We start from the raw sequence: 24,477 nt of genomic DNA on the forward strand, positions 1-24,477 counted from the left end.
GGTTAATTGTCTTCTGTAAATTGCCCCTGAGAAGGTGTAGCATGGAACCTGTGTACGGATGATCATTGGTCGGCATGGTCTTGAGGGGTCGAAGGGCCTGTTTCCTAATCCCGAAGGGCTGTATCTCTAAACTAAACATAGAATTCTTCGTAATATTAGATCAAATACATGCAAGTATCCCTTGCATTCCCTCTCTCTCCGTCCCGCTGAAAGCCTGGTTGTCTTGCTAGTTTCACTGTTTGTATCCCTTCATTATCACGTCTTCCACAGCCAACAATGGACCATTGTGGGCTCCACCTTTCTTGAGTCATTGGTGCCGACTGTGATTTGTTCTGTACCTTTTCATACCTCTAGTTTCCCCCTCCCCTGACTCTCAGTCTGAAGAAGGGTCTCGACCCGAAATGTCACCTATTCCATTTCTCCAGAGATGCTGCTTGACCCGCTGAGTTACTCCGGCAATTTGTGTCTATTGTCAGGGTTCAATGGTACTTTATTGTCACATGTACCTTGGTACAGTCAAATTATTATTTTTTGAATAATTCAGTAAAAATCGTGCTATACATAAACCCTATCATACTTAGGGACATAAGGACTATTTCACGTCCCAAACACTGGCGGGTTTGGATGTTAATTGGCCTCTGTAAATTGTCCTGAGGAGTGGATGAGAAAGTGAGTTAACAAAGAACTAGTGTGAACGGGTGATTGATGGTCGGCCTGGACTCAGTGAGTGGAAGGGCCTGATTCCGTGCTGTATCTTTCAATCAATCTATGTAAATCAGTTCCTCCTGTTTTAATTTTTACAAGTGAATGCTTGATGTTAATAATCCCACAGGAAAGCACATTTTCTAGTGTTGCTAAAACCATTGATGTTTACACCGTATGCAGAAATTCTCTCACAGATTCCACTTCCTAAATTTCCGATATGGACCACGATGTTTTGAAAAGTGAGTAACCTGTTGGCAAGAATTAAAGGATATACTTTGTTGGTTTTGAGTAATTGACAATGAGTAAATATCAGATTGTCCTAACAACAAGTCACGATCAAAGTCCCGGCAGCAAGCCTACAAACATCTACCCCCATACTGCATGCCTTGTTTCCAGTTTGCTTTTTCTCTCCCCAACTTTTACTCACCAGAACGTTGCATGCACTGATTTTAAAAGAATATAAAATAAGAGTGTGACTGAGCCACTTGGTCCCTCAAGCATGCTCTTCATTCAACGAGATCAAAACTGATCTTCTACTCATATAGATACATAGAAAATAGGTGCAGGAGTAGGCCATTCGGCCCTTCAAAGCCAGCACCACCATTCAATGTGATCATGGCTGATCATCCACAATCAGTACCCCGTTCCTCAACACCATTTTCCTTGTGCCATTCGTACATCCCATGATTGTCTAATGTCCAATAATCTATCAGTCTCTCATCTTCAATGCAATCAACCACTAAGCATAGCCCTCAGAAGGCAAGAATTCCAAAGATTCAACGTGAGTGAAGAAATTTTACTTTGTTTCAATCATAGAGTCATACAGCATGGAAACAGGCCCTTTGGCCCAACTTGCCCATGCTAACCAAGATTCTCCATCTATACTAGTCCCACCTGCCTGAGTTTGGCCCATATCCCTCTAAACCTTTCCTAGAGTCACAGAGACATATAGCGTGGAAACAGGCCCTTCGGCCCAACTTGCCCACATCAACCAACATGTCCCATCTACACTAGTCCCACCTGCCTGCGTTTGGCCCAATTCCTTATAAACCTATCCTATCCATGTACCTGTCTAAATGTTTCTTAAACGTACAATAGTACCTGCCTCAACTTCCTCCTCCAGCAGCTCGTTCCATGCACCCACCATCCTTTGTGTCAAGAAGTTATCCTTCGGGTTCCTATTAAAAATTTCCCCCCTCATCTCAAACCTATGTCCTCTGGTTCTTGGTTCTCCTACTCTGGGCAAGAGACTCTTGTGTTTACCCAATCTATTCCTCTCTTGATTTTATAAACCTCTATAAGATCACCTCATCGTCCTGCACTCCAGGGAATAAAGTCCTGCTCAACTTCTCCCTATATGTCAGGCCCTCAAGTCCTGGCAACATCCTTGTAAATCTTTTCTACATCTGCATCAGAGTCATTAATTCAGCTTCTATTTCTGGTGTGCCATCTATCGTCTCAGGAGGTATTGAATTGTTTTACACTGTCAGTTAGTTTAAAGGTAGTCATTTTTGTAACGCAAGAGATGTTCGTATTGGAGCAGAATTAGGCCATTCGGCCCATCAAGTCACCACCGCCATTCAATCATGGCTGATCTATCTTTCCCTCTTAATCACATTCTCCAGCCCTCTCCCATTAACCCCAGCCACCCAAAGTAATCAAGAATCTATCAAACTCCACCTTAAAAATATCCATTAACTTGGCCTCCACAGCCTTATGTGGCAATGAATTTCACAGATTCACAATGCTCTGACTAAAGAAAATCCTCCTCATCTCCTTTCTAAAGGTACATCCTTTTATTCTGAGGCTATGGCCTCCGATCCTAGACTCTCCCACTAGTGGAAACATCCTCTCCACATACACTCTATCCAGGCTTTTCACTATTTGATAAATTTCAATAAGGTCATCCCCCACATTCTTCTAAACTTCCGCGAGTACAGGCCCATTGCTGTCAAACGCTCATCAGATGTTAACCCAATCATCCCTGGGATCATTGTCGTAAACCTCCTCTGGACCCTCTCCAGCACATCCTTCCTCAGATATGGGGTCCAAAATTGCTCACTATACTCCAAATGCGGTCTGACCAGTGTCTTATTAAAATGTGAGTGCCACTTTGTGCTCAGCAAGCTCCTAAAAACTGTAATGTGTTTGTGATGATGGATGGGGATAGATAGAGTCAGAGAGAGTCATCGGGTCATGCAGCATAGAAACAGGCCATTCATCCCATCATTCCATACTGACCTGCAAGCTCCTATCTGTATTAATCCCATCTTCCCTTAACCTTAAAAAAACCATTTGGACGGGTGCATGGATGGGATTGCTTTAGAGGGATGTGGGCCAAACGTAGGCAGGCTGGTTTTACAAAAAGAAAAAAAACTAGTTTAGATGCAGCATTTCTTGTCAGTATGTGCAGTCTCTTGCGTCTCGATTGCAACTTTCTGCATGTAGGTAGAGTTTAGAGATACAGTGCGGAAACAGGCCCTTTGGCCAACTGAGTCCACACCGATGAGCGATCCCCACGCACTAACACTATCCTACACACACTCGGGATAATTTACAATTATACCAAGACAATTAACCTACAAACCCGTACGTCTTTGGCATGTTGGAGGAAACCGGAGATCCCGGAGAAATCTACACAGGTCACCGGGAAACTCCCTACAGATAGCACCCATAGTCAGGATGGAACCTGGGTCTCTGGCGCTGTAAGGCAACAACTCTACCCCTGTGCCGCAGTGCCACCTTTCTCTGGAGAAAAGGAATAGGTGACGTTTCGGGTCAAAACCCTTCTTCAGACTGAGAGCCAGGGCGGAGGGAAACTAGAAGTATGTAAAGGTTCAGAACAAATCAGAGCCAGCATCGATGACCAAGGAAAGGTGGAGCCCACAATGGTCCATTGATGGCTGGGGAAGAGGTGATAACAAAGAGATATATGGATGCGAATAATGGAACTTGCATGATGACTAGGGTGGAGGAGTGGCGGAGAGAGGGAATGCAGGGGTTACTTGAAATTAGTGAAATCATACCACTGGGTTGTGAGTTGCCCAAGCAAGATATGAAGTGCTGTTCCTCCAATTGGTGTGTGGCATCTGATAATGATTTTCCTTTTTGTAAAACCAGCAACTGCTGTTCTTTGTGTCTCCAAATTCCTTTTATGTTTTTTTTTTGAGCGGTGGCAATGCATTAGATTAGGATCTCATCTGAAAGGCAGCACTCCTCTAACAATGTACTGGAGACCCATCCTGTTCCATTCAAGTCTGGAGTGGGACTTGAACCCACAACCTTTTGGCTCTGAAATGAGTAGCCACCCACTCAACCAATGCTACTTCTGAGTCAAAAGTGAATTAGCAAAATATACACATGATTATTTTAATGTCAAATAAGAATAAATTTCAGAGTGTTTAAAAAAAAGTTTGGAATAATTTACTTCACAGGATAAAAGAGACAATTTAAAAAAAAAATTGAAGTAAGTTTAGATGTCAGATTTTGTGTTAGGGTGGATGCCTTTGGCCAAAGTTCAGTGTTCTTCTGTTAGAATTGGCAAGAAGCCTCCTGTCAGATTTGCTGCCTGGTGATGCAGTTCCAAATGCAGCAGACTTAACATTTTCTACACCAAATAAGGGGAAATTGACCAGAATCTCTAGTAGCTTTCCTCTTGTGCTCCATTAGTCTTGCTGTTCAGACATTCAGAATACCCTCACTGACCTGGGGAAGGATGTTTATCCTTTGTTATAGTCATACAGTGTGGAAGCATACCCTTTGGCCCAACTGGCCTATGCCGATCAACATGTCCCATCTACACTAGTCCCACCTGCCTATATTTGGCCCATATCCCTCTAAACCTGTCCTCTCCATGTACCTGTCTAATGTTTTTTAAACATTCCATACACCCATTACCCTTTGTGTAAAAGAATTTCCCATCAGGTTCTTATTAAATCTTACCCCCTCCCGCACCCCTCCACCCACTTCTCCCCCTTACCTTAAACCTATGTCCTCTGGTTCTCCATTCCCCTACTCTGGACAAGAGACTCTGCATCTACCCGATCTATTCCTCTCATGATTTTGTATACCTCTAGAAGATTACCCCTCATCCTCCTGCACTCCAAGGAATAAAGCCCTAGCCTCTGCTCAACCTCTCCCTATAGCTCAGTCCCTCAAGCCCTGGCAACATTCTGCTTTCTACCTCTTTTATCTCCTGCCATCCCAGGAATCAATCAAGGTGAACCTTCTCTGTACTCCCTCTTTGGCAAGAATGTCTTTCCTCAGATTAGGAGACCAAAACTGTACGCAATACTCCAGGTGTGGTCTCACCAATGCCCTGTACAACTGCAGCAGAACCTCCCTGCTCCTATACTCAAATCCCCTCGCTATGAATGCCAACATACCATTCGCTTTCTTCACTGCCTGCTGCACCTGCATGCCTACTTTCAATGACTGGTGTACCACGACACCCAGGTCTCGTTGCATCTCCCCTTTTCCTAATCGGCCACCATTCAGATAATAGTCTGCTTTCCTGTTCTTGCCACCAAAGTGGATAACCTCACATTTATCCACATTATACTGCATCTGCCATGCATTTGCCCACTCACCTAACCTATCCAAGTCACGTTGCAGCCTCCTAGCATCCTCCTCACAGCTAACACTGCCCCCCAGCTTCGTGTCATCCGCAAACTTGGAGATGTTGCATTCAATTCCCTCGTCCAAATCATTAATATATATTGTAAATAGCTGGGGTCCCAGCACTGAGCCTTGCGGTACCCCACTAGTCATTGCCTGCTATTCTGAAAAGGACCCGTTTATTCCTACTCTTTGCTTCCTGTCTGCCAGCCAGTTCTCTATCCACATCAATACTGAACCCACAATACCGTGTGCTTTAAGTTTGCATACTAATCTCTTATGTGGGACCTTGTCGAAAGCCTTCTGGAAGTCCAGATATAACACATCCACTGGTTCTCCCTTGTCCACTCTACTAGTTACATCCTCGAAAAATTCTATAAGATTCGTCAGACATGATTTACCTTTCATAAATCCATGCTGACTTTGTCCAATGATTTCACCACTTTCCAAATGTGCTGCTATCCCATCTTTAATAACTGACTCTAGCATTTCCCCCACTACCGATGTTAGATTAACTGGTCTGTAATTCCCCATTTTCTCTCTCCCTCCCTTTTTGAAAAGTGGGGTTACATTAGCTACCCTCCAATCCTCAGGAGTTGTAGTAGTTGTCAGGCTTCCTGCTTAACTGCGCTGTAGTTAAGCAGGAAGATGACGTTGTTCTTGCCAAATGATCTTGCGGTATGTAGGACTGAAAGACTTTGCCACAATATTTTTTTTAAGGAACTGGGAAAGGCCAATGACTCAAAAAATCCTGAAGCACCCGGCAGGAAATTACACTGAGTGCATTATCAAGGCATGTTCAAGCACCAACCACAATCCAACCAAACAAACATTTTGCATACATACCAGAAGATTGTGGTAAGAAAATTGAGGGGTGATTTGGCCTAGTCTTAAAATGAATTTACTGTCTTAATCACCATACTTTTAAACCAACATTTTACGATCTCTTTGTTCCCTTACCATTTCCCGCACATCTATAATGTCATTCAGGGTAATCAAACTTCCACTGCAGGCTGTGTGAGTGGGAATTCACAAGTTAAATTTAATTTCAAAGATATAGCATGGAAACAGGTTCTTCGGTCTACCAAGTCCACACTCCCCAGACGCCCTCTTCTCTCCTCCCCCATCAGGCCAGACTTTACAGAAACTTGAAAACGCACACCTCCAGATTCAAGGAAAGCTTCTTCCCAGCTGCTATTAGACAACTGAACCATCTTGTCACCAACTAGAGAACGGTTCTGACCTCCCATCTACCTCATTGGAGATCCTCAGACTAACGTTAATTGGATTTGATTGGACCTTATCTTTCACTAAATGTTATTTCCCTTATCCTGTATCTGTACACTGTGGACAGCTTGATTATAAGCGTGTACAGTCTTTCTGCCGACTCGATAGCATGCAACAACCTTTCACTGTACCTCGGTGTACATGACAATAAACTAAACTAGATCAATGTTATCCCACTTTTGCATCCATTCCCTACACCCTAGGGATAATTTACAGAGGCCAATTAACTTACAAACCTTCACGTCTTTGGGATGTGGGAGGAAACCGGAGCACCTGGTGGAAACCCACGTGGTCACAGGAAGGACATGCAAACTCCACACAGACAGTGCCCAAGGTCAGGATCGAACCTGGGTCTCTAGCTCTGTCAGGCAGCAACTCTACCAGTTGTGCCACTGTTCTGCCCTTGGTTGAATTTAGGAAGATTTGAAATTCCTGGTCTTCAGGTGCAGTGCAGCTCCATACTGTTCATTCAGTAACTCCAGATAGTCAGGACTTGGGTAAGCAGTGGCACTCATGTTTGAATGAGAACACTGTGGGTGCACACCATGACTAATATGCTGGCTGGATTGTATTAATTTAGGATTCCTTCAACATGTTGGCTCAAAGGTTGAACCAACTTTTGAAAGACTGCTAGCTGCCTAAATTGTTGAAGAACTATGTTCTCCTCTCTATTTCCTTGGACTGTGAAACATCCTTCTAAGGCTCGGACATTATTCCTTGAAGTGCAGACCTATAGAGGTGTATAAGATCATGAGGGGCATAATAGAGTGATTGATTGCAGTTTTTTTCCCAGGATTGGGGAATCAAGAACTAGAGGGCTCAGGTTTGAGGTGAGAGGGGAAAGATTGGAGAGGAACCTGGGAGGCAACTTTGTTTATGCCGAGGGTAGTGGGCATATGGAACAAGCTGCCAGACAAAGTGGTTACAGCAGGTACGATCGCACCATTTAAAAGACAGTTGGGCAGATACATTATAGGAAAGTTGATTAGGAGGGTGTCAGGGGTTATGGGGAGTAGGCACGAGAATAAGATAGATCAGCTGTGATTGAATGGTGGAGTAGACTTGATGGGCCGAATAGCCAAATTCTGCTCCTAAAACTTATGAACTTATGAATGGTTTGGGGAGATATGCATCAAGTGAGATGGGACATCTTGGTTGGCATGGACGTGTCATGCCAGAGGACCTGTTTCTGCGCTCTATCGTCCTTTGAGCAACACCAGCCAAAGCCGAGCTGCCTCAGACACCCTGCAGGATTTCAATTATTCACACTTCCAATCTGGCCATTCCGAATCTATCTGAGGCAGCAAGGGGTTTTATCTGTGAGCTGATCTGGCATTCTCAGCTGTGTTGCTGCCTTAGCAGGGAGTACCATGCTAAGCAGAGGCAAAGAATGGTCCTGAGAGAAGGGAAAATATTCAGACAGCTGGCTGAGTCATGCAGTGAGTTACATATTCCTTAACAATCAGCAGCATATCTTGAAAAGAGCTCCGTGGTATGTTGAGATCCACAAGGGCGTGTTACTATGTAGACATGGGTCACGTCCTTCGTTTAAGAAATTTAATTAGTGATATGAATGAGTCAGAACAATGTTATTTCAGTTTCTGGTGTCCATTTCACTTTGTGGTGTACTGATACAGTAAAAATGAGTGCATTTGAACAGTAGAAATGTTTCCAAATTGAATAACTATGACATTGTTTATGCTATGTGATGGCTCTTACAAATGTCTACAGATGCTCTGTTGAAAGCATTCTGACAGGTTGTATCACAGCTTGGTTTGGAACAGCTCTGCCTAAGACCACTAGAAATTAGAGCATTGTAGATGTCCATTACACAGACCAGAGGTCCCACTATTGACTCAGTCTACACTTCACGCTGCCTTGGAGAAGCAGCCATCGTAATCAGCCTTCATCCACCCTGGTCACCTTGTCCCTAAGTCTGTTCAGCAGGTTTGGGAACGGCCTCATCTAAGACTGCAAGAAATTGCAGAGATTTGTGATCACAGCCCAGACCAGCACACAAACCAACCTCCCTTCCATCGACTCCATCTACACCACGCTGCCTCGGCAAGGCCACCAGCATTATCAAGGCCCCGTCTTACCCCGGTCACTCCCGCTTCTCCTCTCTCCCATCATGCAAAAAGTACAGAAGTGTGAAAACACACACCTCCAGATTCAGGGACAGTTTCTTCCCAGCAGTTATCAGGCAACTGGACCATCCTATCACCAACTAGAGAGCGGTCCTGAGATATATCTACTGGATTGGATACCCTCGGACAATCTTTAATCGGACTTTACTGGACTTTATCTTGTGCTGACCATCAGATTAGTTGTAAATTATCCGGCATTTGCATCCACTCCCGACACACTCGGGGCAATTTTACAGATGCCAATTAATCTATAAACCCACACATCTTTAGGAAGTGAGAGGAAACCGAAGCACTTAGAGGAAACCCACATGGTCACGAGGAGAACCTGCAAACTCCACGCAGACAGCATCCAAGGTCGGGATCGAGCCCGGGTCTCTGGCGTTGTGAGGCAGCGGTTCAAGCAGCTGTGTCACTGTGCTGCCTCGTTATGAGTACTGTGTTTACAGGCTTGTTACGCTGCTGCAAGTAAAGAGCCTGTCCCACTTCGGCGATTTTAAGGCGACTGCCAGCGACTAGGCTGTCGCCGACAGTTCGCCGGGGTGTCGCGGGCATGATTGTGAGGAGTCTTCCAAAGATCGTAGTGGATCTCGGCGCGTCGCTGAGAAATCAAACGGTTTGAAATCTCTCGGCGACACCAGGCATCGTAGATTATTGCGGTCGCTGTCGCATGCTGTCCCCAGGTTTGATCGGTTCTCTTAAGATGCATTTAGAAGCACATAATAGTCATTTATTTGTCACATACACATAAATGTGCAGTGAAATGAAAAATTACCCGCAGTTCAACAATAAGACCAATAAGAATAATCAATAAAAATGCAATAACACATACAATCATAAACTAACACCAAACAAAAGAAACATCCATCACAGTGAGTCTCCTCCAGTCACCTCCTCACTGTGATGGAAGGCCAGAATGTATTTTTCTCTTCCCCTGCCCTCTTCTCCTGCGGTCAGGCTGTTGGAGTTGCCACGTCGGGGCGGTCGGGGCTCCCGACATTGAAGCCCCCGCCGGGCGGAGAAAATCCCGCGGCCTATTTCAGGCCGTGCCGGACGGAAGGTCCGCGGCGGGCCGACCAAAGCTCCGCGATTTGGGGCGGGCGAAGACGCTGTCGCTGCCGCTGCCGGAGCTCCCGATGTCGGCCCCCACCCAGGGGCCTGCGGGCTTCCGACGTCCAGGCGGCCCGCGCCGAAGCCTCCGGAGGCGAGTCGCAGCCGCTCCCGCAGCATCCGAAGGCAGCCAGCGCCCAGAGCCCAGGTGGTCCCAGCTGGAGGCCGCCAGCTCCAGGTGCATGGCCGGTGGTAGGCTGCAGCGGGAACGGAGACACAATACAATACAATACAATACAATATATCTTTATTGTCATTGTACCCAGGGGTACAACGAGATTGGGAATGCGCCTCCCATACGATGCAATAATTTAAGTAATTAACAGCAACCCAACGAAACGAAGCAATTGTAACAGTTTTTAGACAGGGTAAAGTGCAAGTTGATCTATGCGTTGTGGCCATCCGGCTCAGCAGGACCGGTTCATAGCAGCTATGGCCCTGGGGATGAAGCTGTTCCTGAGTCTGGAGGTGCGGGCGTAGAAGGCCTTGTATCGTCTGCCCGATGGTAGGAGTTCGAACACGACACTGAAACAAAGGTCGGGTCTCCGCTCGGGAGAGACAATGTTACAGTTCCCACCCCCCCCCACATAACACACAACTACATCATATTTAAACTACAATTAAGACAAAAACAACAAAAAACAGAAAAGACAAACGGACTGCAGGCAAGCCGCAGCTGCGAGGGCAGCGCTGGCTCCTCCTCCTCCTCCTCCTTATTAACATAAGTAAAGTCATTTCAAAATACCATAAAATGCTTGTGTTTAACCAATTTATTTACCGTCAGGACATTTGACAGGTAGATTGGAGGCGACAGTTTGACGGTCAGGTAAGTGTGGGAATTTCGTGATGTTTTTGGCCTCAGCCATTACATTTAAAGTGGGCTCCAAACCCAGATATTCAACCCAGAAACCAGATATGCATCTCCTGTACATTTTCAAAGAATGCCCACACATTTTTCACAAAAATCCACTGAACCACTTTTAAAATCGATTTTTTTTAATACAGCTATTAGTAAACTGGAAGTAAATCCAGTTTATTCCTTGTTACAGTGAAGCTTGGTTTTTAAGTAACCCATACAAGGTGTTATAGTTCAAAACTCTCAAGTACTTACCGACTTGTCAGTGATTTCAGCGAAAATCAGGACGCCGGAGAAGCATTGACAGCGTGGGAATTTCGCGATGTTTCAGAAGACGCTGTAATCTCGACCTGACTCGGCATTGTCGTGGTCATTGTCGTCGGGTAAAAGAAAAGTTTGGCGATCTGCTACGACTTTGACAGTCGCCGGCAGTCGCCAAAAAGATCGCCTAAGTGGGACAGGCCCTTAAGAATCTCACTGTTCCCTGTTTGGTACATATGACAATTCAACACTCTTGACTCTCTTCTATTGTAGGTCCATCGTTGGACGCAGGTTTTTCTTCATTATGGGAACCTTGTACCTTTACAGGTGTATCACCATGTACATCACCACTCTACCTGTGCCTGGAATGCACTTCCAGTGTGCACCAAAGGTAAGCGATTCTCACTAAGACCAGGGTCTTCGTGCATTATAGCCGCTTGTGAATTGTTTAATGAAGTTTTAGTGTTTTACTCCCCTTATTTAAGAAATGATAGAATGGCATGGGAGACTGTCAAGAACAGAGTCACTAGGGCTAATTCCTTCAATCCTAGAGGTTTCCTATCCCGAGAGACTGAAGAAATTAAATCTACCTTTACCAGAATGCTGCCTGGATTGGAGAGTAGACACAAAATCCTGGAGTAACTCAGAGGGTCACGCAACATCCCTCGAGAGAATATGGACAGGTGACTTTTTGGATGACTTCAAGCTGCTGGTCTGAAGAAGGGTCTAGACCCAAAACCTTTCCATATTCTCCAGGGATCCTACCTGACCCACTGAGTTACTCCAGCATTTTGTGACTTTCCTTGGTAGATCAGTCTGTACAGAGTTTGTACGTTCTTCCTGTGACCACATGGTTTTCTCCGGGTGCTCTGGTTTTTCTCCGGTGTGCTTCCCACACTCCAAAGGCATACAGGATTGTAGGTTAAATGGCGTTGGTATTGTAAATTGTCCCTAGCGTGTTAGTGTGCAGGTGATCGCTGGTTGGCGCGGACTCGGTGGGACAAAGTGCTGGTATCTCTAAAGTCTAAAATAAAGCCTAAAAAAAGCTGCAATTCCTTGTTTTCTCCCTTTCCTTGACAGTATATTAGCTATATGGAAACGTTGGTCAAACTTGTATTGTTTTCTCTGGAGCATAGGATGGTGAGGGGTGAGCTGATAAAAACGTAAAATAATGGAGGCATATATAGGGTAGACAGTAAGAACTTTTTTTGTAGATGGAAATATCAAAGATTAGTGAGCAGAGCTTTAAGGGGAGAAGGGCAAAGTTTAAAGGAGTTGTGCGGGACAGGTTTTGTTTTTACACAGAGTTTTGAGAGCCTGGAATGTGCTGCCAATAGTGATGTTGGAGGCAAATATGACCGAGGCTTTTCAATGGGCACATGGATATGCACAGACTGGAGGGACATGGATCAAATGCAGGCAGAGAGATTAGTTTAACTTGGCATTTTGTTCGGCATGGACTTCTTTAAGGGTGGTGAACCCTGGGAGTCTCTATGCTGGAGGATTGTGGAAATCAGATCGTTGCGAGTATTTAGTTTATTTTAAAGATACAGGGCAGAAACAGGCCCTTCAGCCCATCAAATTTGCGCTGACCAGCGATCCCCGCACATTTACACCATCCTACACACACTAGGGACAATTTACCCATACATCAACCTACGTCTTTGGAGTGTGGGAGGAAACCGAACATCTTGGAGAAAATCCACGTGGTCACGGGAGAATGTACAAACTCCGTACAGATCAGCCCTCAGCAAATTAAATGGCAGGGCAGGCTTAAGGGGCTGAGTGGCCTCACTACTCTTGTTGATGTTTCCTCCTGTGCGCTGAGATGGGAGCAGCACAGTGACACCACTAGTGGAGCTGCTGCCACACAGCGCCAGAGACCCCGCTTCAATCCTGACCCAATTGAGACCAAGAAATTCCTGCTTTTGCTGTGTGTTGCATCAGGTAATCTTCCCCAAACACCAATGGGGAAATTATAAGCTTGTGTTGGTGTTTGACAGAGAGAAACCGGCCCCTCGGATCCCTTTTAAATCTTTTCGTTTCTCTCCTTAACTTTATGCCCTCTACATTTAGACTCCTCTGGCCTGGGCAAAAGACGATGTCCATCCATCTTATCTATGCCCCCAGGATTTTATAAACCTCTATCAGGTCATTCCCCAATGTAATTAATTCAAGGGAAAACAGCTCCAGCCTCTCCTGTCTCTCCTTATCATTCAAGCCCTCCAGTCTCGGCAACATTCCTGTAGATATCTTCTCATGAGCTCAATCACATCATTTTAGTCGTATGGCGACCAGAACTGCACGCAATATTCCAGGCTACGATTTCACCAACGTCTTGTGCAGCTGTCACATGATGTCCCAAAGTATATTTCAAAAGATACCTCATGAAAATATATACAGGAAATACAATACAAAAAGTGTGTATCCTTCTTTACATTTATTGTGCCATCAAATCAATATATTTATTATAGACAATAGACAATAGGTGCAGGAGGAGGCCATTCGGCCCTTCGAGCCAGCACCGCCATTCAATGTGATCATGGCTGATCATTCTCAATCAGTACCCCGTTCCTGCCTTCTCCCCATACCCCCTGACTCCGCTATCCTTAAGAGCTCTATCTAGCTCTCTCTTGAATGCATTCAGAGAATTGGCCTCCACTGCCTTCTGAGGCAGAGAATTCCACAGATTCACAACTCTCTGACTGAAAAAGTTTTTCCTCATCTCAGTTCTAAATGGCCTACCCCTTATTCTTAAACTGTGGCCCCTTGTTCTGGACTCCCCCAACATTGGGAACATGTTTCCTGCCTCTAATGTGTCCAACCCCTTAATAATCTTATACATTTCGATAAGATCTCCTCTCATCCTTCTAAATTCCAGTGTATATTGTGCAAACAAACTTTTGCATTCCATCTACAACACATCAATGCCATTCCCATTTTCCCTTTCACAGTGTCCAGGCCCACTAAAAAAGAATGATCATGTTAATAGCATATCACATGGCAGGGAGGATTTAGCACCTTTAAGATGAGATGAAAGGAAATGTTTATGAGGAGAAAAAGAGTGCTCTGGGCAAAACCAGTGTTGTAAATTTCTTTAAATAACTTTAATTTGATCTTTTCTCAGAGGTTGGCAGTTGGCTCTGCAACGGTTTGTTCAAAAATATAAAGAAAACAAGGTTGGGAGTGCAATAATACATCTAAAATGTTTATTCTTTAGACTTTAGAGATAGAGCACGGAAACAGGCCCTTCAACTGAGTCCGTGCCGACCAGCAATACCCATACACTAGTTCTATCCTACACATTTAAGGGACAATTTACAATTTTGCCAAAGCCAATCAACCTACAAACCTGTACGTCTTTGGAGTGTGGGAGGAAACCGGAGCACTCAGAGAAAACCCACGCATGTCACAGGGAGAAGGTGCAAACTCCATATAGACAGCATCCGTAGTCAGGATCGAACTCGGTTCTGTGGAGCTGTAATGCAGCAACTCTGTCGCTGCCCCACTGTTTTGTCAGTGACTTAATGGATTGAACCCTCTATGCTGTCGCTCATTTGTGGTTGGGATTCACAGCACGTTAAACAACGTTAAAAAGGCCTAATATCTGGGGTTCTTAAGTTTAAAAACAGCTTAAGTTGACCTTTCCGTGCAAACTCTACGATGCACACATGCTGACATTGCCAAAAGCAAACTCCCACAAACATTGGAAATCTGAAATGCAAACAGAAAATGCTGAATGCTCCTAGCAGGTCAGCAAATAACTGCACAATGTAGCAAGCTTTCAAGCCAAAGATCTTTAGTTCAAAGAAATTCTGGAATATTGTACTAGTTTTCAGTATTGGTGATGAAACCACCAGAGCACATTTAAAAACTAGACACAAGGAACTGCAAAAGCTTTAACCTTGAGCAATAAACACAAAATGCTGGAGGAACTCAGCGGGTGAGAACTGACACAAAATGTCTATCCATGTCCTCCAGAGATGCTGTGTAGGAAGGAACTGCAGATGTTGTTTTATACTGAAGATAGACACACAGTGCTGTAATAACTCAGCAGGTCAGGCAGCATCCCTGGAGAAAAAGGATGGGTGATGTTTCAGAACGGGTCTGAAGAAGGGTTGTGACCTGAAACGCCACACATCCCTTTTCTCCAGAGACGCTGCCTGACTCGCTGAGTTCCTCCAGCACTTTGTGGGTTTTTTTAGACATTAAAAACCCATCTGGTTCTATAAGGAAAGGCTCATCATAGTGGGCTAGACTGGTACATGGATAGGACAGGTTTGGAGGGATAGGGGCCAAATGCGGGCAGGTGCGAATTTTGTAGCTGGGACATGTTGGCCAGTGTGGGAAAGTTGTGCCGAAGGGCCTGTTTCCATACTGTATCAATCTATGACGTTATGACCATTGGGCATGGAGGGGTGATAGAATATTAGGCAATGCAAAGTTTATGTCATGTTGACATAATATAAATATTGTAAGCAAACATAATGATAATGCTTGGTACAATGAATGATGGCAGAAAAATGCCCTCCAATGTAAGTGCAAATTTTATGATTCAATTAAAAATAAAAGTATTTATTGTCATGCGCACAAGTACAGTGAGGTACACTACCGTGAAGATCTTGCTCACGGCAGCATAACAGGCACATAGACTCAGTCAGCACACAAAAACATTACACGTACATCAATTATAAAATACTGCAAAAAATAGACTTAAAAAAAACAAATCAGGAGTGCAAAAGCACAATTAGAAAACAAGCCCATGGTAATAAAAGAGGTTTAGTTTAGTTTAGAGATACAGCATGGAAACAGACCCTTCGGCCCAGCGAATCCAAACTGATCATCGATCACCCATACACCCTAGTTCACTGTCATCCCACCATCTCATCCCCTCCCGAAACACTGAGGGCAATTTTGCAGAGACCAATTAACTTACAAAAAATGGTTTGCGGTATTCCGCTGCTGAGGTATGATTAGTGATGTGCAGGTACATCCTAAGGGCTGTATAGTTGCTGCCTTACAGCGCCAGATTCCCAGGTTCGGTCCAAACAATGGGAGCTGTCTGTATGAAGTTTGTATGTTCTCCCTGTGGCTTCTACATTCCAAAGATATACAGGTCTGTAGGTTAATTGGCTTTGGTAAAATGATCCCCAGTGTGCAGGATAGTGGTAGTGTATGGGGTGATCGCTGGTCAGCACGGAGACGTTGAGCTGAATAATCTGTTTCCGTGCTGTATCTCTCAAGTCCAAAGTAAAGTCTAAAGGTCGGTTCAAGAGTCTAGCGAAGTAGTTGTTCTTGAACCAAGTAGTGTGGGATATCAGGCTTCTGTACCTCCTGCCTGATGATAACAATGAGAAGAGGGCATGGGCTGGATGGTGGGGATCCTTGATGATGGATCCTGCCTAATTGAGGCAGCACCTCTTGCAGGTGTTTTTAATACGGCAGGGAGGGCTGTGCCCATGATAGACTGAGCTGATTTCACCACTTGCCTCTTGTGTTCCTATGCAATGGTATTGTACTAGCCGGCCACGATGCAACCAGTCGGGATGGTTTGTAACATTTGTAGAAGTTAGTGAGAGTACTCGGTGATGTGCCAAAAAAATTTCAACCTCTAGAAAGCAGAGATGCTAACGCACTTCCTTTGTGATTACATCGATGCGCAAGGCCCAAGAAATCATCGGAGATGTTAACCCACAGGAATTCAAAATTAATAAATCTCTACCACTGATCCACCAATGAAAACTGCCATGTGGTCTTCTGGCTTCCCCTTTCTGAAGTCAACAATGATATCCTTGGTTTCATTGACTTTGAGCATGAGGTTGTTGTGTCACCACTCAACCAAGTGTTCTACCTGTCTCCTGTGGGCTGACTCATTACTGCCCACGATTCAGCTGACTAAAGTGGTGCTGCCAACGAATGTACTGAAGACATTGGAGCGGTGCTTAGCCACACGCTCATGAGTGCAGAGAGTAGTGCAGGAGGACACGCACGCAGTCTGGGGTGCACCTGGTTTGATAGTCGGTGAGGAGGAGACCTTGTTACTGATCCACACTCATTGAGGTCTGCCAATGAGGATGGCAATGACTCAGTTGCAAAGGCCGGTAGAGAAGCCCAGGTCCTTCAGCTTGGTGATGAGTTTGGAAGGGGGGGGGGGGGGTGTAGTGTTGAAGACTCAGCTGTCGACAATGGACATCCCGATAGCCCAGAGCAACTGCAAGTCAGAATTTCATTGTCCTATCTGGGACATAAGACAATCAAACACTCTTGACTCTTGAGTGGAGAGCCACTGAAATAAATATTAACTTCCCCACTCAGCTGGTGTCCCTTGCATCGAATCAAAGTGGTGGATGCACTCGGTGAGTCAGGTAGCGTCTGTGGAGGGAATGGATGAATGATATTTTGGGTTGACCCCTCCATTCCCTCTACAGACGCTGCCTGACCCGCTGAGTTTCTCCAGCACTTTTTGTTCTTCTCAAGATTTGAGCTTCTGCAGTTCCTTCCATCTCCAGCACATATCCCTTGAATATTTTTGTTTAAAGTTATTGAATTAAATAAATTTGTGATAACAAACAGACAATTTTTAATGGTAAATGAGACCATAATACCAACAGCAATGTTAACTCAGCAGGACAGGCAGCATCTCTGGAGAGAAGGATTCCTTCTCTCTAGAGATGCTGCCTGTTCCGCTGTGTTAAGGGCCTGTCCCACTTTGGCGATGTTTTAGGTGACTGCCGGCGACTGTCATAGTCGTAGCAGATCGCCGAAAAACCGGCGACTGGACCCCCCCCCTACGACAATGTCTACAACAAGCTACAACTACCTAGTCGACGTCAAGCTACGGCAAGCTACCGACAACCGACGACCCAATCGTCGCGACTTAGGACGTCCACCTACAAACGCGCCTACGACAACCTGCGACCACACAGGCGACAACCTATGACAACTGAAGTCAACCTACATCTACCCGCGACAAGATATACGACAAGCTGCGACCCTGTCGGCAACAACTGAAGACAATTCACGTCATCTTCGCCTCCGGGGGTTTTGACGCTGGTACCTGTCACCACTTTGACGTGGGTTGACTGAGCTTATCGCCAATAGAATTCACCGAAGTCAGCACTGGCGACAACCTGGTGACAACCTACGACAGCACCTACATCAGAAGACATCAAGCTACGACCATTGTCGTCAAACCAACAGTTGCTGAAAATTTTTAAGCCCCTGTCCCACTTAGGTTATTTTTTAGGAGACTACAGGCAACAAGGATGTCGCCACACGGTCGCCGGGGTGTCGCCTGTATGGTCGTGAGTGGGCGTGCAGCGTAGGTTCACTAGGTTAATTCCCGGAATGGCGGGACTGTCGTATGTTGAAAGGCTGGAGCAATTAGGCTTGTATACACTGGAATTTAGAAGGATGAGGGGGGGTCTTATTGAAACATATAAGATAATTAGGGGATTGGACACAGTAGAGGCAGGAAACATGTTCCCAATGTTGGGGGAGTCCAGAACAAGGGGCCACAGTTTAAGAATAAGGGGTAGGCCATTTAGAACGGAGATGAGGAAGAACTTTTTCAGTCAGAGAGTGGTGAAGGTGTGGAATTCTCTGCCTCAGAAGGCAGTGGAGGCCAGTTCGTTGGATGCTTTCAAGAGAGAGCTGGATAGAGCTCTTAAGGATAGCGGAGTGAGGGGGTATGGGGAGAAGGCAGGAACGGGGTACTGATTGAGAGTGATCAGCCATGATCGCATTGAATGGCGGTGCTGGCTCGAAGGGCTGAATGGCCTACTCCTGCACCTATTGTCTATTGTCTATTGTCTCCAAAGTCGTAGTGTTTTTTTGGTCGCCCTGGATTTTGAAATGTTCACCATTTTTCGGCGACTGTTGGTTTGACGCCAATGAGCCTAGCTTGAGGTATCCTGACATAAGTGCTGTCATAGGTTGTCGCCAGGTGATGTAGGTTGTCGCCGGTGCTGACCGGTGAATTCCATTGGCGAAATCCTACGACAACCGGCGACAGGTACCGGAGGTGAAAACCGGAGGCGAAAATTACGTGAATTGTCTTCAGTTGACACCGACAGGGTCGTAGTTTGTCGCGGGTAGACGTAGGTTGACTTCAGTTGTTGTAGGTTGTCGCCTGCGTTGTCGTAGGTTGTCATGGGCGCGGTCGTAGGTAGACATCCTAAGTCACGACGATTGGGTCGCCGGTTGTCGGTAGCTTGCCGTAGCTTGACGTCCACTAGGTGGTAGGTTGTCGTAGCTTGTCGTAGACATTGTCGTGGGGGGGGTCCAGTCGCCGTTTTTTCAGCGAACTGCTGTGACTATTGCAGTCGCCTGCAGTCGCCTAAAAAATCACCTAAGTGGGACAGGGGCTTTACTCCACCTTTGTGTGTCTATTTTCGGTTTAAACCAGCATCTGCAGCTCCTTCTTACACAGCAATGTTAACTGATACTTGAAGATCGATGGGTAGCTTTCACCTCAGGGACATGTTGCACGGTTCATCATGGCAACATCATTGTACCGTGCTTGCAGCTTCAGTTTTTTAATCTCAATAAACTGATGTGTTTCTGTCCTCATGACCTGATTAAGTTACAAGGCACAAGAGAAACAGAGTACACTAGAAGTCTGTTTAATTTAAAAAACAATGGAACGATTCACGGTTCTAGTTCCAAGTGCGCAATTGAGTTTAAGGTGGATGTACCGTCTTTTAATTGAATATGACGCAAGAAATTCCATGGATGCCTAACTGTTGTTAAATTAAAGCAACATGCTCTTTTATTTAATTTTTACTGTTGTGCTAGTATATTGTTGGTCAGCACGGACGTTCCACACTATATTTCTAAACTAAAATGAACTATGTTCCAGTGGGGATACCTGATGTTGTAATCAGACCTCCAAGGTGACTTTAATCGCCTGACTGAACCTGCTTGGTTGTGGGGTGATTTAAGAACGTTGAACAGTACAGCACAGTACAGCCCACAACACCTGTGCTGACCAAGGGCAGAAGGCCTGTACTGACCAAGGGCAGAAGGCCTGTACTGACCAAGGGCAGAAGGCCTGTACTGACCAAGGGCAGAAGGCCTGTGCTGACCAAGGGCAGAAGGGCTGTACTGACCAAGGGCAGAAGGGCTGTACTGACCAAGGGCAGAAGGCCTGTGCTGACCAAGCCCACAACGCCTGTACTGACCAAGGGCAGAAGGCCTGTACTGACCAAGGGCAGAAGGGCTGTACTGACCAAGGGCAGAAGGCCTGTGCTGACCAAGGGCAGAAGGCCTGTGCTGACCAAGGGCAGAAGGCCTGTGCTGACCAAGGGCAGAAGGCCTGTGCTGACCAAGCCCACAACGCCTGTACTGACCAAGGGCAGAAGGCCTGTACTGACCAAGGGCAGAAGGGCTGTACTGACCAAGGGCAGAAGGCCTGTACTGACCAAGGGCAGAAGGCCTGTGCTGACCAAGGGCAGAAGGCCTGTGCTGACCAAGGGCAGAAGGCCTGTACTGACCAAGGGCTGTACTGTTTGACCACCTTGAGAGGAGTCTGCAAAATGTCTCACCCATTGTTTTCTTCTCTTGCAGCTGTATGGAGACTCTCAGGCCAAACTGCAACGAATCTTAAAGCTGATATCTGGTGGAGGGCTATCCATTACTGGGTCACACATCATGTGTGGAGACTTTCTCTACAGTGGTCACACTGTCATGTTGACCATCACTTACTTGTTTATAAAAGAATGTAAGTGGTTGCTGTGTGGGAAAAGCTGGTAATTTTATAACTTGGGCTGCTGCAGGGGTAGAGATGCATTGGTGCTCTGGTGCATTGTCGTAGGGTGTAGTGTAGTGAAATGTACGTTTGCATGTCTGACTTTTCATGTGAATCCCAGCTGGTATCAGCCGTCAGGGGACAAGAAGCAGATCCAAGCATTGCCCTAAGATGGTTAAAAAGGGTCCTTCAGAGACCGTGCTGGACATTCAGGGTTCAAGCCAAGGCCAGATCATCTACCAGGAATGCTTTTACCAAATTTCCTAATTTTTAGATGTGCAAGATTGATTTCTTAGTTTAGTTTAGAGATACAGCGCGGCCCGCAGAGTCTGCACCGACCAGCAATCACCTGTACATTAGTTTAATCCTACACGTTAGGGATAATTTACAGAAGCCAATTAACCTACAAAGTCTGATCAGGGATAGTGTGAGGGTCACCAATGAGGTAGATAGTAGTTCAGCACTGCTCTCTGGTTTGTGGTAGAATGATTCAGTTGGATGATAAGAGCTTGGAAGAAACTATCCCTGAATCTGGGGGTGTGCGTTTTCACAATTTTACACCTTTTGCTTGTTCGGAGAGTGGAGAAGTGGGAGTGGCCAGGGTGGCCTGTTTCCGTGCTGTAAGACTATGACTCCATGAATTAAATGATTGAATTAAGCAACATGTCAATTGGCCGTATATTGGCAGGCAGATTGTGGCCCGTTTTGCCCGCTTCTTGTATATGTTCAGTTGCTTGTAGGTCTTTGAAGGTTATTTGTGTTTAATTCTTTGTACATGATGGAAGGATTTTTTGCAGCCAGGTGCGAGAACATAAAGGCTTTCGTTAAATTCTTCAGTATTGCAGAACATTCTGTGACTTGTCAGTAGCTATATTTCCATATCCTGATATTTTCCAGATGGTATACACTAATGTATTGCACCACACCGCTCTCGGGAAAGCTCAGTTCTGATGAGCAGCAACTGCAATCATTTGATATAGGTTTAAACAACAGAGGATGATAGTAATGCAAGATTTTATTCCATGCTCAAAACCAACTAGCCTTAAGCCTGGGAGAGATCTAACGCATGAGGTGGCACAGTGACACAGCAGTAGAGCTGCTGCCTCTCAGCGCCTACCAGAGACTCAAACTCAGAGACCTGGTTTCGATCCTGACCTCGGATGCTGTCTGTGTGGTGTTTGCCCGTTTTCCGTCCCAAAGACATGCAGATTTATAGGTTAATTCGTTCTGTAAATTGTCCTTGGTATGTAGGATGGAACTAGTGTACGGGTGATCATGGTCTGGGTGGGCCAAAGAGCCTGTTTCCACACTGTATCTACAAACTAAAGGTACTTTAATATTGAACAAATATTTAAATCTTTTGACTGGAGAATGTTTGAAAACTGAGATCAGTTGACTGACACAACGCTTTTTTATTACTATTTCTTTTTATTTCTATTTCTTTTTATTTCTATCTATTTATTTTTTATTCCTAGTGAGCAGGGAGTGGATACGTAAGTGGGATAGCGTAGGACTAGTGTACGGGTGGGTGATCAATGGTCAATAGACAATAGGTGCAGGAGTAGGCCATTCGGCCCTTCGAGCCAGCACCGCCATTCAATGTGATCATGGCTGATCATTCTCAATCAGTACCCCGTTCCTGCCTTCTCCCCGTACCCCCTGACTCCGCTATCATTAAGAGCTCTATCTAGCTCTCTCTTGAATGCATTCAGAGAATTGGCCTCCACTGCCTTCTGAGGCAGAGAATTCCACAGATTCACAACTCTCTGACTGAAAAAGGTTTTCCTCATCTCCGTTCTAAATGGCCTACCCCTATATTCTTAAACTGTGGCCCCTGGTTCTGGACCTCCCCAACATTGGGAACATGTTTCCTGCCTCTAACGTGTCCAACCCCTTAATAATCTTGTACGTTTCGATGGATTCGGTTGCGGATGTGTCTGCTTCCACACTATCTCCAATCTAAAGTAAACTAAATAGAGAACATTACAGCCATTTCCTGCTGCTCTGATACAATTAAAAATAAAATTCAGTATATTCAAAGAGTTTGAACTTCCTGCCCATAAGTATTCCACACTCAGGCTCCGAAACTAATTTGCGGCTCCCCATATGTTTCGCCTTACAAACCCTGAGGGGCAAATGATCATATTTGGTGATGCAGTGGCCCAGTTGCCAGCAACACAAATATTGTTCCATTGGCAAACATTCATGTATTTAGCTCTGAGCCATGAGACTCTTCGAACACAGATAGCATAGCTGCAAAATCTGACTCACTTGACCAGGATCCTCACTTTCTATAAGCAGACAGTGGCAGAACTCTGACCTAATTTATTGCTTGCTTATCCCCAGGGAGTTAAGGCTGACTCTGGTCCAAGATGATTGCATGCAGTTCAGTACAGTTTGTGACACGGGGTGGGGGGAGAATCTCTGATACAATGAGTAGACACACAGGGGTATTCAACCCTGCTCTTCCATGCTTTTCCCTGTTTTTTTACTTTATTTTTGCCTTTATTATAACTTTGCAATAGGCATAACCAACATAAGTGTGTGTAGCCGTGTAATAGTTCCCAGAGGCAGCAATTGGTGATATGCATGTGTAAGATTTTATAACCATATAACCATATAACAACTACAGCATGGAAACAGGCCTGTCCGGCCCTACCAGTCCACGCCGACCATTCTCCCTGACCTAGTCTCATCTACCTGCACTCAGACCATAACCCTCTAATCCCCTCCTATCCATATACTTATCCAATTTACTCTTAAATAATAAAATCGAGCCAGCCTCCACCACTTCCACCGGAAGCCCATTCCATACAGCCACCACCCTCTGAGTAAAGAAGTTCCCCCTCATGTTACCCCTAAACCTTTGTCCCTCAATTCTGAAGCTATGTCCCCTTGTTGGAATCTTCCCCACTCTCAAAGGGAAAAGCCTACCCACGTCAACTCTGTCCGTCCCTCTCAAAATTTAAAAAACCTCTATCAAGTCCCCCCTCAACCTTCTACGCTCCAAAGAATAAAGACCCAACCTGTTCAACCTCTCTCTGTAGCCTAAGTGCTGAAACCCAGGCAACATTCTAGTAAATCTCCTTTGTACCCTCTCCATTTTGTCGACATCCTTCCTATAATTTGGCGACCAGAACTGCACACCATACTCCAGATTCGGCCTCACCAATGCCCTGTACAATTTTAACATTACATCCCAACTTCTATACTCGATGCTCTGATTTATAAAGGCAAGCATACCAAACGCCCTCTTCACCACCCTATCCACATGAGATTCCACCTTCAGGGAACAATGCACAGTTATTCCCAGATCCCTCTGTTCCACTGCATTCCTCAATTCCCTACCATTTACCCTGTACGTCCTATTTTGATTTGTCCTACCAAAATGCAGCACCTCACACTTATCAGCATTAAACTCCATCTGCCATCTTTCAGCCCACCCTTCCAAAAGGCCCAAGTCTCTCTGTAGACTTTGAAAATCTACCTCACTATCAACTACACCACCTATCTTAGTATCATCTGCATATTTACAATCCAATTTGCCACACCATCATCCAGATCATTAATGTAAATGACAAACAACAGTGGACCCAACACAGATCCTTGGGGTACTCCACTAGATACTGGCCTCCAACCTGACATACAATTGTCAACCGTTACCCTCTGGTATCTCCCATTCAGCCATTGTTGAATCCATCTTGCAACCTCACTATTAATACCCAACGATTTAACCTTCTTAATCAACC

The 24,477-nt window shown here is 45.3% G+C and overlaps 1 protein-coding gene across 2 annotated transcripts in view; it reads left to right on the forward strand.

Annotated features, from left to right (window-relative positions):
• Positions 1 to 24,477, forward strand: part of sgms2a (sphingomyelin synthase 2a) — a 121,067-nt gene that overhangs the window by 85,580 nt on the left and 11,010 nt on the right. For both annotated transcript variants that reach the window (XM_078403650.1, XM_078403641.1), the window contains exons 3-4: positions 11,254 to 11,371; positions 20,548 to 20,701. In XM_078403650.1, coding sequence (XP_078259776.1) covers positions 11,254 to 11,371; positions 20,548 to 20,701 — 272 coding nt within the window. The remainder of the gene's footprint in view (positions 1 to 11,253; positions 11,372 to 20,547; positions 20,702 to 24,477) is intronic.

This window comes from Rhinoraja longicauda, chromosome 1, assembly GCF_053455715.1.
Source record: "Rhinoraja longicauda isolate Sanriku21f chromosome 1, sRhiLon1.1, whole genome shotgun sequence".
NCBI lineage: Eukaryota > Metazoa > Chordata > Chondrichthyes > Rajiformes > Arhynchobatidae > Rhinoraja > Rhinoraja longicauda.